At 37.5% G+C, this 18308-nt stretch overlaps 1 protein-coding gene across 1 annotated transcript; it reads left to right on the forward strand.

The window, feature by feature from the left end:
- The first annotated feature begins 2711 nt into the window (after positions 1-2711).
- LOC129263693 (ileal sodium/bile acid cotransporter-like) lies at positions 2712-11706 on the forward strand. The gene is made up of 5 exons (XM_064101169.1): positions 2712-3415; positions 4384-4499; positions 5607-5914; positions 6767-6977; positions 7902-11706. Exons 2-5 carry the CDS (start codon positions 4422-4424, stop codon positions 8391-8393), a joined length of 1089 nt encoding a protein of 362 aa, XP_063957239.1. The 5' UTR covers positions 2712-3415; positions 4384-4421; the 3' UTR covers positions 8394-11706.
- The last annotated feature ends 6602 nt before the right edge of the window (positions 11707-18308 follow it).

An 18308-nucleotide genomic window follows, 5' to 3' on the forward strand; every position in this document is an offset into this window, starting at 1 on the left:
TTGCTTGAGTGATTTAGATATATCCTGTTTTCGAGGGACTTTATTGACAATTCTAGCAGCAGTGTTCTGTATTCTTTGTAGCTGAGAGATGAGATTTTGCGGAAGTCCAAAAATGAGACTGTTATTGTTGTCAAGCCTGCTAGTAATGAAAGCATGGACCAAGGCCTGCGTCACTTGGGTCGTAAGGTATTGTCTGATCTGTCCTATTCTTCGAATGGCAATCATGGCAGAGCGACAGACTGCTGCAACATGTTCTTTCATCATAAGATGGCGATCCATTATGCATCCAAGGTTTCTTGCGTGGGAGGATGATTCAACTATACCTGGTTTCCAATAGCAACAGACACTGATTCAGGTGAGGGCCGAAAACGTGATGAGAAGTGAACAATGTCTGTTTTAGATTCATTCATCGCGAGCATGTTTTTTTTTAGACCAAGCTTTGATATATCTGCAAGACATTCACTGATACGGGATAGCGACTGAGCCCTGTCAATTGGTTGAAAAGTCAAATATATCTAGGTGTCATCGGCGTACATCATCGCGTCCAATCCATGTGCTTTTACAATATCATATATCGGAGCACTGTAGAGTGTGAACGTAAGTGGGCCAATCACAGATCCCTGGGCTACTCCACACGTATCACTATAAACTCCTGAGGAAGAGCCGTTTATTGACACTACATGGGACCTGTCTTGCAAGTATGACTGGAACCAACTTAGGACCATGTCACAAAAACCATAGCGTTCAGTCAATCTTCTTAAGAGGACTCGATGGTCGATCTTGACAAATGCCGCACTGTAGGTAGTTTAAGAGGACAAGCACAACTTCCTTGTGACCATCAAGCGCAAGAATGTCATTTTGGACTCTTATTAGAGCTGGTTCAACCAAATGATGGGCCCTATATTCAGACTGGACATCTGGCAAAAGATTATTAGTGGCCAAATAATCATTGACCTGACCAGCAACTGTTCTCTCAACCAGCTTTGCCACAAAACTCAAGTTCGATATGGGTCGATAACTCTCATTTCGAGGAAGGTTGTCCTTCTTGATACTTGGTGACGCAATTGCCTGCTTCATTGTTTCTGGTACCACGCCTGCTTGAAGACTACTGTTGACGACATCAGTTAGGATAGGAAGCAATGTTGGCGTGCATTTCTTTAGCAAAGATGTTTGAATTGGGTCCAGATTGCATGCAGGTAGAATTGGAGGCTGCCTTGATTGTCTTCAGCACTTCATCTTCTGTGACATCATCGAATTCTGCTAAAGAGGCATCACACGTGTCAGGAACTTGTACAGACATGTCTTGGTTGGGACAACAGTTCAACTCATCGCGCAACTTCTCGATTTTCGTTTCAAAGAAGTCACCAAATGACGTTGCGAGTTGTAGGTCAGAGTCATGTTCAGGAAGAACCATCAGCTGTCTTAGTATAGAAAGGCTGTTAGACGAAAAAGAGCACCGACTGTCAGAAGCACGCACCTTTTCAAGAAAATAACTGAACAATCTGATTGTTTCTTAGTCAGTCTACGGACCAAGTCTGTGATAGGCCATTTAATTTTAGCGATTAATCGTCGTGTTACGAGGCTCTGGTATACATAAAACTCCAAATCTGACAGAGTAAAACAAAAACCAATAACGCTACTAACAAAAAATAATCAAATGACGCCGCATGAGAAGGACACATTCATAGATTAAACGCATACATACACATAAACAAAGTACACCCACACACATACCATACACACATGTACACCCACTTTCCTGCAACACACACACACACCCCACAAACAACGTTCACGATATTGTCAACGAGATCTGAACACTTTTTTCAGCACTCAGAAAACCTCTCAATCTAAGTTTCGTTATGACGTTGAATAACGTATGTACAGTGCAGTTACGTCTTTAATCACTCTTTGTATTTATTTTGTTATATAGATATTTGGCCTACATCTTGCGGGTCAATTTTCCAAAAAAAATAAAAATAAAAAATGAACGTTTAAGAAACTTGGTATGATATTCGATCAAACATAGAAATTAGAGAACTACTAATTCTTGCTGACCAAACTGCTTAAATAATGAGGTCCCGTTTTCTGGTCAGTATACCCAATAAATTTAACTCGCTCCCCGCGGTTGCATATATAATAAGCCCAATGATAATCGCAAATCTTTAAAATCTTAGTCCTACGTCGCTAGATCCATATCATTCAGGTGGAGGTACCGTGGCCGAGTGGTCTTGATCCCCGGCCACGACACCTATGCCGTGAGCAAGGCATTTAATGTACCATGTTCTTTTATCCTGCTTTCAAATAAATATGCATTATTGGTAACTTGGTGTGCACCGGGCGATTTTACATGAAGACAATATAGGCCTACCCCACCGCCGGCCCGACCCTATAGCTCTTCCAATCCGTGCTCCATGTGTTAAGTGATTACTCTTGGCTAATTTTTCAAAGTAAACCAAAACTTCTTTAAAGCAAAGACTCAAGAGCAATCAGTGCCAATATATTTTTTGTTAATACAAGTGAGAATTGGCTTGGTCAACAAGTGTGCACGAGATCCCCTTAGCTAAATGACCTTATACACTTATTATTCAAACCCATTGAGCCATTCTCATTCTAATACGCAATGGTTTTGTCCAAAAAGAAAAGTAGGTGGCCGGAGGGGACAGTTGAAAGGGAGTGTTCAGGTGGAACGAAAATTAAATTTACAAAAAAAGGGAAGACCTTAGAAATCTTCTACAATCGTCCGTTTCAGAGAGTACTAAATAACGTTGGTTTTATTGCTGGGCAAATCTGGCTGGCTGTGGACAACAACAGAGCAGCGCATATACTTTTTTACAAGTTATCGGATTGTGATATACAGTTGCCGCCAGGAGAGGAGAAGACTATCTTAAACTTGACCAAATAATATTGTTTGTAAAATCTTGCTTCTGACTCGACAAGTAGTATAACATATTCAACCGGTTAAGTTTCATTGAAGCGTACTGATCATAGTATTTCTTCCAACAATAACCAAGTCGTTTCCTGAAGTGCAGGGTGACGGAAAATAACCCAGGCCGGTTGGTTGGGTTTCTGTAAAACAAACTATTGCATCTGCTCCTTTTGTGCACGACTCCTCAAAATAATCTTTGCTCGGATGTTGATATAGAAAGCCTTTGCTTCAAAGGGACTTTTTATATTAGATTTGGGCTTCTCAATACCGAAATTTTTATTGTTCTTGCATGTACCTCGCAAGACTGCAAGAGCTGATGTGATACCCGACTGACATCTATATAAAGTTGATCATAGATGTGATAACCTTGGATCAGCTAGCTTGTTCTACTGGAGGACTATATATATATAGTTCTACCCAGGAATTCTAAGGAGCAGCAATAAAAAGGAGAGGGGCATCTCAGCTACAGCAGTAGAAAAAATAAAGGTAATTTGATGATGATGACGTTGATGATAATGATGAGTGATGATGATGGTGATAATGATGACGACGATGATGATGATGTTGATGATTATGATCGTAAAGGTGGTCAATGATAGAGATAATTATGGTGATGATGATGACGATAAAGAGATGATGATGGTGATGAAGATGATGATGACGATGATGATGTTGATGATGATGATGATGCAATGCGTGATGATGAACATCATTTCTTTAGCGCCAAATTATCTTTAAAAAAACATTTGAAGGCACCGGCTTCCTTATGTCGACACACTCACAAAGTTGCTTGAATGTGTCTAGTTCAGATATAATATAATTCATCTCCCTCCTCGAGACATCAGATTTATTTGGGGGAAAGGGGCAATAATGAAAAATGTTAAACATTGCAAAAATCGGCTGCGAAGTGGATGCTAAAATCGCATTTTTTTTCTTTTTGTAATTCCCTCTATCGAGGATTTATTAATGAAACAAAATAAAATTCAGCAATACAAAATATACAAATCAAGGCAGCATCCTCCAGGGATCATAATGGCATATACAATGTTAGTATCAGATGAATTCAAATGTAGTGAAATAGTCTTCTTGGTAGCCTATTGTCTACCTTTTGCATATCTGTTCAATTAATCGAAATTTTCTGGCTATTTTTTTTTTTGACACATAAATAAGACCATTTTCTATGCTATCATACTGAGTTAAATTTCTTTCCAGAATAAACTTATAAATACACCATAGTGCTACTACTAAAACGAATGAATAAACAATATATTATTGATGTCGATTTTTATTTCTTTATGAAAAACATCTTTGATAACTCTCTGTAAATAAACAAACAAGGGTTCATTTAACTCGCAAGTGAAGAATGCCTGGATAACATCTTCTTCGACGTTCATCGCTAATAATTTTATCGCTGATAATAAATGTCTGTATATACCACTTCTGCCCTTTTACAGATTGTGACGTTTGTTGGATTGATATCTTTCTAATCATTATGGAGGATCTTCACTCACATCTAAACCACAGTATGTCACCATCAGATGACCCTGATCATCATTCTGACATTAGTACGGTAAGAATATAACGGGCAGTTCCCGGATGTTGCTAGCTTCAAGCAGTTCCAAGGGGTTGGATAAAAATAGGAGTTTTACCCATCACACGTCACACTATATAAATTAATTTATGTGCTTGTCCTCTACACATATTCCAATAGGCATATGATTATGGCGGGGCCGGGGGTTGAATTAAATTTTTTTTTTTCTTTCTTTGCATTTTTAACACACCATATTTAACTCTGTCACACGATGTTGGTTTTATCTATTGTCTTTGAAGTAATTTTGATTTATTTTATGTCCTTTTTTTTAAAGATGATCATTATACTGTATAGGGGTACATTTCAAGAAACAAATAGTCGTTGATATTTCACCAGCTAATGTTATTAAGCTACCGAAATCACTCCATCTGATTCGCTCAGAACGAATTCCACAGCCTGAGCAACCTATCGTTATAATAATCGTTATTTTATGCTGTCCTTTTGAAAAACGGCTATGAAACGACGAATTTTGTCCACGTCGGACACCTTTGCTCACTGTGTTCGCAATATTATTGAAAATCTCTTTTTCTACTACTACTACTACTTCTACTACTTCTACTACTACTACTATTACTACTACTACTACAATACTACTACTACTACTACTTCTACTACTATACTACTGACCCCTCCGTCTTTTCTCTTTCTTCTCCCTCTTCGTCTTTCTTCTTCTTCATTTCCTTCTTCTTCTTCTTCTACTAAATACGTACTACTCCTCCTCTAATTCTTATTATTCTTCTTCCACTACTACTACTACTACTACTACTACTACTACTGCTACTACTACAACCCCATACTACTTCTTCTTATATTCGTCTTCTTCTTTTTCTTCGTATTTCTGATCTCTTTCTACTTCTTCTTGTTCTGCTCTTCTTTTTCTTCTTCTTCTTTTTTTCTTCTTTTTCTTCTTCTTCTCCTTCTTCTTCTTCCCATCCTCTTCTCTTTCTTCTTCTTCTTCTTCTCTTTCTTCTCTTTCTCTTTTCCTTCTTCTTCTTCTTCTCTTTTTTCTTCTTATCTCCTTTTTTCTTTTTCTTCTTCTTCTTATCTCCTTTATTTCATTTTTTTTCATGATACACTCCTCCACAGGCCTTGCTCGATACCCTCTCATTAACCCGGGTCTATCTCAGCGCTGCCGGAGTCTTTATCGCTCTCTTCGGGATGGGTTGCGTCATATCCATCAAAGATTTCTCTGAGCGGGAGAACCACCTCTCAAAGAGTGTGGTCATCGGCCTCGCCTTCCAGTCTTTCATCCAACCCGCCATCGGGTACGCTCTCGCTCTCCTACTCGACATGAAAGAGAACGAGGCGTTGACCATCATCATGCTCGCGATCTCGCCGGTGTCGCCGCTGTGTGCTGTCCTGGTTTATTACGGCGAAGGCGTCGTCATTGTCGGGTTCGTATGCTGTTTGATCTAAATCAACGCGAATGTACGTAAATATGTGACATCAGATATAGTTTCCGGGGGATCTGAATTCTAAATAATGAAAAATATAATAGATCTATTTTTTGTCATTCTGAACAAAACTTAAATAATATGCATGAACTAAAATACGATTGCTCCTGTATACAGAGGCAGCGTCACTACAGAGATGGGGGTGGGGGCGAGGGTTCACCCCCCCCCCTGTGATTTTTCAAGAAGTGAAACTCCAGGAAGAAGAAAAAGAAGGAAGAGGAAAGGAGAGTAGATCTAAATGCGACCGCACACCTTACGATTGGTCTGCATGCGACCCGATTTCAGAATAAAATGTAGTAGAATTTGATGCTAATATTGAGACTTGGAATATCTTACTATGTAATGTTCTAAATCGTCGTACGAATACCTATGTTCAAATCTGTGACTATGCTATCATCCTTCTTAGAATAAAAGCGAATTTAATATCTAGTCGTAATGACGTCATAGCAGTCGTACGATTGGCTAAGATTTGAAACTTATTTGGCCTTTACTCCACAATAAAAGCTTGCAATCTTTCAAAATAGTTATATTAGTATTCTTTCAATTAATTTTAACCTCAAATAAAATGATATGTTCCATTCACATTTTCAGAAAACGAGCAAAAGTCTATTTGTTCCAAAATCGGATCGCGAACAGTCGTAAGGTGTGCGGTGGCCTTAACAGACAACTGAGGTTTGGAGTGTGTTCTTGCACTTCCAATAATAAAAAAAAGAATTTTAAACTTTTTAGTCATATCTTTATACATTCAGAATATAGGTGATGACAGATACGTCCTCGTTTTCTTAACACTAGGCTTTGCTTGGCCATGCTCTCTACTGCCCTCTCCGTCGGTCTCATTCCATTTTGGTTCTCTCTCTACTCGACTACCTGGTCCCACGAGTATTACGTCATTGCTCCGCCAATCAACATCGTACTGACAGAGCTGTTGATATTCTTTCCTACCCTACTAGGGGTGATGTACCAGAGGAGGTTCGGGAAACTCAAGGGGAGATTGATGGCCAAGGTAAGGTCTAGGATCAGCTCAGGGGCGGATCCATGCAGGATTTTCCCGATGAAAATCTGACAAGCCCCCCCCCCCCTCAAAAAAAAAAAATGTCTTCACTTTCAAAATTGGGGCACACTTTGGTAAAAATGGTATATTTACATTGCAAATTTTGATTATGGCTCTCAAAAGGGGGGCACGGGCCTGCTGCCCCGCCACCTGGATCCACCAGTGGATCAGCTTTATTTGGGGAGAAGAATGATCGAGATAAGGAGAGTGCGTGTTCCTTCTTTTAAAAATAACCCAATTCCCTCTATCGCCTGGTATCATGTTCGTAGAGTATACTCTTCAAAAGGATTATAACCATGCATTGATGAATTTGTCCGTCCAACAAATAATGGTAAAAATCAACCAATTTCCAATCTGGGCAGATAATTCAAATTAACTGGTTTCAAATCGATCCGATTCATTGGTAACTGGAAATAATCTCCAATTGGAAACCAATTGGAAGTAATTTCCAACTGGAGAAATACTCGGCTGGTTCCTATTAGAAGTCATTTCCATTTTAAGTCATGTCCTATTACCAGGCCTGTTACCCAATACAGTTTTCAGTAACTGGAACCAGTTGGGCAAGTAAAAATCCCAACTGTTGTGATTTCTACTTGCCTAACTGGTTCCAGTATAGAAGTCATTTTGGTTACCCAACTGGTAACTGGTTCCAGTTGGGATGTTCAGTTACCGAAGTGGTTCTAGTTGTGATGTCCAGTTGCCCAACTGGTTCCAGTAAGAAGCCATTTGGTTCCAGCCGGCCCACCTGGTTCCAATTAGGATTTCCAGTTACTGTTTCCAATTGAAACCAGTTGAAGCCAATTGAAACCAGTTGGATCGATATCCAACCGGTTCTCTTCATCACCTACCTCATTTTTCTTTTCATTCTCATCTCAGATATGCAGCTTCGGCTTCTGGATAGCTTCCATAGTTAGTCCAATCGTGAACGCCGGTGTCAATCCCGACTTCTATGACGTTTCGTGGCAGATTTGGGTCGGCGCCATTTGTCTTCCGGTCATCGGATTCGTGTGCGGCCTGGTCTTCGCTCTCTTCGCAAGCCTCCCTTTCGACGTCTGCAGCGCTATCTCCCTCGCCGTCGGCGTCCCGAACGTCTACATCATGAGCCAGATCTCGGAGCGGTACCTGTCGGCTGATCCGAATACCTTGCACGACGTGCACGGTATTATCAACATCTTCAGCTTTGTCATGCCAATAGAGGGTTTCATCTGGGCAATATTGTATCGTGTCATCGAGGAAATGTTCGTGAAGTTGACACCAACTTGTTGCTCCGGCGGTATTGATGATGCAGATGACAGTGATACGAAAAGATTGTTGGTCAACATGGACAGTGGTACCGAGAGCGCAGAGAATGCAGAGAGTGCTACTTGAATGACCAGCGGCCGTCAAATGCCCGGCTGGGGAGGGGGGGGCAGTCAAATGTATTGCTGTACACGTACGTGACCAAATTATTTCCAAACACCCCCTAAACAAGATTTTCGCGGGCTTCACACATTTTTTACCCCTAAAAAAGTTGTCGACATGCATATATACTGTACTCACTTAAGCAGTGCGCGTGGACAAAAATACTGTATGTGACAAATTTCACGATCTGTTTTCTCGTTTCCCAGGCCCGTTCCCATATGCAGGGTCGTTGCTTTACAATCGGGAAGAACCCGAACACTTTTCAGAAACGAGGAGGAAAAAGCCGCGGGGAAACATACCCTTAACAAGTTTGGCTAGTGTTATAGAAAAGAAAATTTGGTTGAAAAAACTTACCCTAAATACGTTTGACCCCGCGATTGACCATTGACCATGCTTTCAAAACCACCTTTTTTGTTTTTTGAAAATTTGTGTTTTTAATACCCTTAACGAGTGCATGTGCGGCCCGCGTCCAAAAAAAAAAAAAAATCGTTTTAGTAACGTGTTTTTTTTTGGTCACGCATGTGTACAGCAATATATTTGACTGGCCGCCCTCCCCCCCCCCGGGGGGGGGGGGGGGGTCAGAGGCCGTATGGCCTGGCGCTAAAGGGCGATAAATGCCAATTCAACTTGTTCAGGGAGGAATTAATCCTTGCTTCACTTGACAATGGGGAGAAAATTAGAATGTTTCATATAATAAAATACAAAAGAAATAGTGAGTTGATGATGTCTTCAGTCTTCTCATTTGCACACCGACCAGGGTGTGCATACAACTATTTTGTGAAATTAAGTGAAACTTTAAAAAGTCATAACTTTTTTATTTTACATCCAATTTTGATGAAATTTTCAGTGTTATGCTTGCTGGATTTTTCTCTTTTTATTCAACCAAACTTTTTGTTGGGTGGATTGTACTTTAAGTATATGGAACTATAATCTTAAATGTATTCTGTGCAATGGTAAATTAACCAAATAATATGATAAGATATATGATTATGATTTGAGATGAGATACATGATATAGCCCATTTGTCAGGTGGCAGTATATAAGTTGAACCAATGATCTGAATAGAGTACAAATCAGTAGGTTGAACCAACGAACCTCCAGGGCATGAAAACTTTGCCGGTGTTGCTGCCCTCTACGTTCCGCCGTTGGATTGTACAAAATAGGTATAATAAAGTTATTGAACAACTCGTGGGATCACGCGCGTAAAACACTTCCCATATACACTCGTGTTTTAAAATGGCACTGTTAAAAAAAAATCATATAAAAATAAAGTTGAAATTAGAGCGTCGAATGTTTACTACCAGTGGATAGGATTATATCTGACATTCCATATCTGACCACATAAGGGTATTTCAGCTCATTTTGAAAAATAAATCGGCATTCATAAAGAAATCTCCTGACGGGTTAAAATTCATCACCTGAAAAAGTAAAATAGCCCTAATTCCTCCGCCAGCCAAAATAGTTCCAAAGACATCAATATTTCTTCAAAATTTTGCCAAATTAGAAAGTTCAGTATAGTTGCCCCCCCCCTATAATCAGTGTCATATTCATATTTGTCAATCAGCAATATATCAAATGAAAACAAACTTAGTATGGGTTGGGTCAAATGAATATATCTTTTGCCTTCCAGTTGGCTCGTGGCACCTCATCTACCGATTGGAAGAAACGGGGAAGAGATAGCGGCGAAGTGGAAACAAAAACCCTTACAGTCAAGTGCCTTTATGATATTTCTTGGTTGATCTGCTAAAAATGATTCATTTATATTTTACTATGTTCATTCACCTATATTTCCGTAGGGGGTGTTTCACAAACTGACTTAATTTTAAATTCCTATATAGTTGCGTGCGTTACATAAAAGGCATCACCGCGTTGCAGTGAGTGACATAAGTAGTAAACGTTTTTATAATCTGATATGTTTAAGACCGAATTATACGAAAAGATGTTTTTGGGGAAAATATATTGCAGACTGATATTTACTGGTTTTCTGTGTTTAAAAGAAACTTGACATGTACAGATGAGCTTCGTTTACGAGAGTTTAGTTTTAAACTTTTATACAATTTATTACCCGTTAGAAGTAATCTTTTTAAATGGGGTCTTGCTGACGATAAATATTGTCCGCACTGCCATGTTAAAGAAGACTTAATACACGCTTTTACTGAGTGTAATTTGAACAAACAGTTCTTTTCTCATGTTAGGAGTGTTGTGTATACTTTTAATGTCGCATTTTGTGCAACACCTCAGTCCGGGTTGGTAAAGAAAAGTGGTATAGTTACATCACCAAAAAAGAACATGATTAATGGCGCAGTCACATTTCCCCTTCGGAGAGTCGAAAATAGCCGTTTGAACATTTTCTGTACCAGCTACATATAGGTGGTTTGAATAAAAATGAATAAAACGGCTGTTTTCGACTCGCTGTACGACCGCCGTACTGGGGAAATGTGACTGCAGCATTAAACTATATTTCAAATGGCACACAGGCGGTCGGTTTGTGATGGTTTCTCGTGGTGTCATTTGACTGCAATATATTATTATTCATGTCATTTGATTTGATTGGTGTTGGTAAAAGCGCTGGAATTATGCGAGAACTTTCGTATATCAATTATGTCGTATTTCGTCTTTAATTTGTGGTGTTTATGTAATTGTGTACATCATGTATTTTTACACATTTCCTTTATTAAAAATAAGGGAAAATTGATAAATGTTAACAGTATTAAAGTTGACGGTGAAATTATAAATAGCGAATAATCATGAATAATCGAATTTATAAAGTCTGTGTTATCGTGAAGTGTTTTTTTTTAATGATCATATTCATTAAATTCAATTCTATTCATGGTTTATCAAAAAGACATGCCTTGCAGAACTGAATTGCACAAGTTTACAGTCTCAATTTCAATTTCAAGGCATAAAATTACGATTGAAATCATTTACATAGAGAATCATTGATAAAAGTAATAAAACAACTAGTAAAGGTCAAGTCCACCCCGATAAAAGTTGATTTGAATAAAAAGAGAAAAATCAAAGAAGCATAACACTGAAAATTTCATCGAAATCGGATGTAAAATAAGAAAGTTATGATATTTTAAAGTGTCGGTTATTTTTCAAAAGTTATGCACAACTCGGTGATATGCAAATGAGAGAGTTGATGATGTACCTCGCCATTTCTTTTTGTTTTTATATTTACAGATGTTCGGGGAGGAATCAAACTTAGTTTCAAATGACAAATGAAGAGAAAATTAGAATATTTCTTATTCCATGTAATGAAATACAAAAGAAATAGTGAGTGGATGATGTCATCAGTTTCCTCATTTTCATACCAGGCCAGTATGTGAATATAACTATTTCGTGAAATTAAGTAAAACTTTAAAATGTCATAACTTTCCTATTTTACATCAAATTTTGATGAAATTTTCAGTGTTATGCTTCTTTGATTTTCCTCTTTTTATTGAAACTGACTTTTGGTTGGGGTACGTGGACTTGACCTATATAGGCCACCGCACACCTTACGATTGGTCTGCGACCCGATTTGGGAATAGAATTTGATGCTGACGGATATTGAGACAAGACATGGAATATCTTATTTTATATCCTACCTAGAGTAAATCCTGTATAGTGATTGGTTCAAGTAGCATCATGTGACCGAATATATTTCAACTATGATGTTGCGTGACGTCAGACCTCGATATATTTTTGGATATACCAATATTATGACGTCATTATTTCACAAAACTGGATATCTCGGCGCACCGGCTTGCGCGCTCTCTCTCCCGGGCGCGCAAGTCCAGCGCGATGCGTCAGCGCAGACACTAATCTGCACAGAGATACGATCTTACGTATTTAAGCTCGGAGAAAAGTAGGTAATTCAACGCAAGTAACAGGACTTTGCATGCTCAGCGCATGGATTTTGGTTATAAATTATTAAAAGTAGGATATAAAACAAATATACCAGGCGTTTCATTCGAAAGCATAGTGGGAATTATTAATCCTCGGTTGGACTGGCAAAACTACTATATTTCCCTCGGGGCTTCGCCCCTCGGGAACAATAGTAATTGCCAGACCAACCTCGGATAAATAATTCCACTATACTTTCTCAAAGCCTGATATATTTGTTTAGTGTAATGTTCGAAATCATCGTACGAATACCTGTGTTCAAATCTGTGACACGTCTTAGCAATCGTACAATCGGCTACGATTTGAAACCAATTTGACCTGTGCTCCAAAATAAAGGCATGAAATCATCAAACATTCGTATATTAGCATTTCAGTTATAATTTGAACCTCAAATAAAAATGTACTTTTCATTCACATTTTTAGAAAATGAGCGAATTACGTTAAAATCGAATCGTGGACCAGTCGAAAGATGTGGGATGACCTTTAGTGTACATGTCAAAATTTATAAAATATAATCATAATTATGAACCTTTATTTCGAAGGACCGCCAGAGAGGAATCAGGGGCCCTTTGTACAAAGAGTTACGATCAATCACAACTCTGAAAAATCAATCACAACTTGTTTTGCAACCAATCAAAAACGCGTATTTTAACACAGCTGGTGGATGTTTCATAAAGCTGTTCGTAAGTTAAGAGCGACTTTCAGAACGACTGGTGATCCTTTCTTGTGGTAAATGGTATATTCATTGGTGATGGTTTAGCGCGTAAGAAAGGATCACCAGTCGTTCTTAAAGTCGCTCTTAACTTTTACGAACAGCTTTATGAAACGGCCCCCTGGGGTCCGTTGCAGAAAGAGTTGCGTTTAAGGACGTTCCACAGTTAAAGTGAAATCCATGTCATTTTCACCAAACTTTGCACATAGATACTTTAGAACCTTAATATTCGAAATATGCAAAAATTAACATAGGTCCATGTGCTTGATTTTTTGCTATAGAGCTTCAAAGTTCACCCAAATTGATGTTCTTAAGAATTGCGCATTCAAAAGAATTTGGCATTTTTAGACCGCCCAAGATTACTACAATGAGTTTAAACCACTATTACTCAGTCAAAATACATGAAAAAGTCATCAAATTTCGCAAGAGAGTTAATAATTATATCGTTAGAATGGTGAATCTATTTATAGTGCTATTTGTTTGCAATTTTAAGTTTAACAGCACTGTCAGTTTTTAAAAAAGGCGTAAACGATAACAAAATCCCAATCTCAAAAATGTAAAATTTCAGTAAGAAACTACGAACGTACAATAAATGCTGCACTTTATTCAAAATCCATGTCATTTTCACCAAAATTTGCAGAGTTGTAGAGGAAGGTATACCTAAGAGGTACAAACATTAAAAAATAGGGGTTCATGTGCTTGTTTTTAAACTATCAGCATTTTTATTAGAGCAAATGTGCTTTTTAAAACACCATAAATGCGCCGAATGCTTTGCATCTATGTGAAGAAAAAATCAAAACCACTCTACCATTTATTCAAACTCGGGGTAATATTCGTGATTCTTGGCAGCAATGCGGAGTAAAATATTTTGCAATTGTAGAATTTTTTTTTGGAATGGTCCATGGAATAATTCCATTTTTTAGCTTCATGAAATAACGCATCGGATCTGCTCTTAAAGTGCAGAAGATGAGAGAAATCAGCTCATACCCGCAGCTAATTAATCACCTGTTCATCCATTGTGACGTCAGTGCGCAGCGTGTAAACTATGCGCAGATCATAATGCGCAAAAACATAACTGTGCAACGTCCTTAAACGCAAGTCAAAAAATCAATCGCAAGTCCAAAATGCGCTCTGTTGATTGGTTGAAAATCAAGTTGCGCATGATTTTTAGAGTTGCGTTTGATTGCTACTCTTTCTGCAACGGGCCCCTGCTATTGCAAAGGAAGCATTTTATTAAAGCTGGCCAACATCCGACTTTAGAACAAATTACATCTTGCTCATTTCCTTAAAATGTGTACGATATTTTTATTCGAGGTCTAAATTAACTGAAAGAATAGGCCTACTAATGTTGGTTGATTGGAAGACTTTATTTCAGAGTAAAGGCCAAATTAGTTAAAAATCCTCAACGATTGCTATGACGTCATTACGGCTAGATAATAAATTCGCTATGCGCTGCCTGGACATGGGGCATCTTCCTGTACAATGTTCTTAATCACCGTACCCAATACGAATACATATAAATGTTCAAATCTCTTATCATGCTATCATTCTTATTAAATCTAATAGCATAACAACATATTTGAACATAATTTATGTAGGCCTAGTAGCTTTTCGTATGGAGATTAAGAACATTACACAGTAAAATATTCCATGTCATCTACTACGTTTTACTCCAAAATCGGGTCGCAGACCAATTGTTAGGTGGGCGGTGGCCTAGCTGATAGAGATTTTTTTACAAGTCCTGTTTTATCTGACAGTTACCATGGTAACAATGCTTTTCGACCAGCCAATCAAAATCAAGGAAAGTTGTCATATCTGACAACTTGTCGGAAAAAAAGTGTTGATGAAACACAGTGGCGTACCGTGAATCACGGCATGGGGGGGGGGGGCACCAGCAAAAAAATTGGAGTCACTAGTGAGCGCGCGAAGCGCACTCGGTTGCCAGGTATACTAACCTAATAGAGACATTTTAAGGACAGTGCCATTAAATGGATATGTATCTCACTGATTAGTGCGAGAGCGAAGCGCGAGCTGAAAATTTTTGATATTCAGACCTAAAAAGGGACATTTTAATCAAATTTTTGTAATCATGATACGTACCTGTCTCGCTTTAACAATACGAGCGCGAAGCGCGAGCTAAAATTTATGTATATATTGACCCCAAACAGTGAGATTTGAGGACTATATTTTAGAAATCCATTAATTAAGAGTATACATATCTCACCAGTCATCTAATACGAGTGCCAAGCGCTTCCTGATTTTGTTATAATTACATCTAACACAGGAAGCACTTGTAATTAACATACGCATCTCACTGAGCTGAAAAATTAGGAAATTCAGACCTGAAGGGGAGCATTTTAAGACTTGTTTGTAGGAATTCACGAAGACCATACGTATTTCACTAATCAAATGATGCGAGCGCAAAGCGCGAGCTTTACTTTTTGTATATATTGACTCCAAACAGGGATATTTTAAGGACTATCTTTTTAAGGAATCTCACCATAGTCATCTAATGCGAGTGCCAAGCGTTGGCTTATTTTGTTAGAATTACATCTTAACACATGAAGCACTTGTAGTCATTGTAATCATGATTAACATATGCATCTTACTGATCAAATATTGCGAGCGCGAAGCGTGAGCTGAAAATTTAGGAAATTCAGACATGAAGAGGGGCATTTTAAGGCTTGTTTGTAGGAATCCCCTAAAACCATACGTACTAACCAAATGATGCGAGCGCGAGCTGACAATTTTTGATATTCAGATCAGAAAAGTGACATTTTAAGGAGTGATTTTAGGAATTCATGGAGAGCAGACATATCTCACCAATCCACTAATGTGAACGTAAGCACGAACAGGAAATGTTTTATATTACAACCTTAAAATGGGGCAATCACTATAAGTAGTCATGAAAAAGAAGCATATGTCACTACATAAAACAATAATATCTCGAAGTGTGAGGAAATATATTTAGTGTATATTGACTTGAAAATGGGAGGTTTTAGTACATTGGGATTATATATGTAATATATAACATAATGAACAATAATTTCTTCTTTCCCACTACGTTTCTCTTCCTTTCTCCCTCTTTTTCTCCTTTTCCCTGTTTTTTTTTGTCACCCGATGGGGGGGGGGGGGGGGCACGTGCCCACAATAGTTACGCCAATGCACACACACGTGCGCCCCACGTATATCTCCCCTCTTTGACACACAGACACACACACACGCCCACTTTTAATTATATACTAATGAGGCCGGAAGTTTACATACTGTACACCCAGGAGATTCAAAGAAAAGTTGACACTTTCCAAACATCATAAAATTGACTGTATCTTATAAAATATTTTTGCTGTCATGACGAATTTGATATCAAACAAATGAGTATGTCAAGCCCCTTCATCACATTGCTTTGTCATCAGGAGCTGAAAAAAATATTTAGGTGTTATTTTCCCCCAAAATCTTCATATTTTAGTCAATTAAAAATAAAAATTTGACAAAAATATTTCATATTTGTGCTAGTTACTTTTCAACAGAAACATTTCAGATTACACTTTTTTGTTCAGTGGTAACATATGACAGAAAAAATAATATAAATCATAGATTTGACATTTATATATTTCTATGAAACGATGTTTGAAAATATGACAAAATACATTTGGCACGAAAATTACTTTTTTCCTTCAAAGACAATTCCACCTGAAATATACTTTAATCCCAACAGCGTCCCAATCATGTGAAAGAGCTTAATATGCTCTTTCATTTGATACCAAATTCATCATGGTAGTATTTACATTTCTGAAGATATAGTAAATTTTACGATGTTTGACAAGCGAACAAATTTCACTGAATTCCATGGGTGTATGTAAACTTTTGGCCTCAACTGTACCTCTATTGTTACATATAATAAACAACACCAGCGCAATTTGATCATTGAAATATAAGCCGAAAAAATGATTAATAACTAGTGCTGTGTAGTAGGAAATATATTTATTATATTACTTGATCAGATATTATAATCATGTAAGCGTCCAATATGACAAGGCATTGAAATTCAGCTGCCTTTGAAAGAACACCATCGATTAGAATATTCAAAAGTAAATATTAATTCATTTTGGCTATGAAAAAAAACATTACAGTTTATCAATGCAGCATATACAGTAATTAAGCATACATGTAGAGGCATAACATGATCAATCGAAGTTCATTATAAACATGCTAAAATTACCAAAGAATTTCTGACAAAAATAAAAATTAACAAATCCAACTATTGCATAAAATAAATACGGAAATTAACATGCAGGTTTAAAACTATCGAATGAATACCTCTTGAAAATGCAGCCCAAAATAGTGTGGAATGACTGAATGAAACTTATTTTTTTTGGCCGGGGGGGGGGGGGTTATGACACTGACATGGAGTAGTGTATGTGCAGTACTTAGTAACTGAAAGGAAAGGTGCTATATCAAATTTATATTGGATACTTGAACCGAATTCTTACACAAATATTTTGTATGAATGTATGCTGCATGCTATGGCAAAAGTCAAATAGGACAAGTGGTGTTCAAGATATTTGGTTTCTGTCATCATGATGAAATATAAACGATGGTTTAGCAGAGATAGTTTTGGGGATTTTCCTTTGGGAAATCAGAATTATTATAGTACTCACACCAAAATATATTTCCACTAAAAGGTGTTCAGAATTATAAATGTATGTTGTAATTTTGTATAATGAAAATAACAAGAAATAATGATAAAACTGATGATGATGATGATGGTGACTGTGATGATAATGATGATGGTGATGACAATGACAATGATTAATGTGATGATGTTAATAATAATAATAGATGTCTGTAACCTTCATATAGTACTTCATACAATGTTACTACGCGCTGCATGTTATAAACATCCCGAACATTTAAGGAATTCCTTCACCCTGAGTACCCATTTACTACACTGACAGCTTCTTTTACCACACCAAATTTGAACTACAAATGTTATACCCTCTAGAAAACGGTAATGTATAAAAATACATATGAACAGCAAAAATATATAAAAGATGATACATTAATAACCAGAGCTCAGCAAATTTCAGGTTTTTGAATTTGTGCTTGGGAGTACCGTACATACACCTTCTAAAATATTATATCATTATTATGAAATACAAAATAGACATAAAAAAGATACTACATGTATTTGCATTTTAGCATCAGTTTCAGCAGAATGAGGTACAGAAAATAATGATTACATAAGAAATTTGAAATACTGTAAACTCTGTTCTTAATAA

The sequence above is a fragment of the Lytechinus pictus genome, chromosome 6 (genome assembly GCF_037042905.1).
Source record: "Lytechinus pictus isolate F3 Inbred chromosome 6, Lp3.0, whole genome shotgun sequence".
Taxonomy (NCBI): Eukaryota; Metazoa; Echinodermata; class Echinoidea; order Temnopleuroida; family Toxopneustidae; genus Lytechinus; species Lytechinus pictus.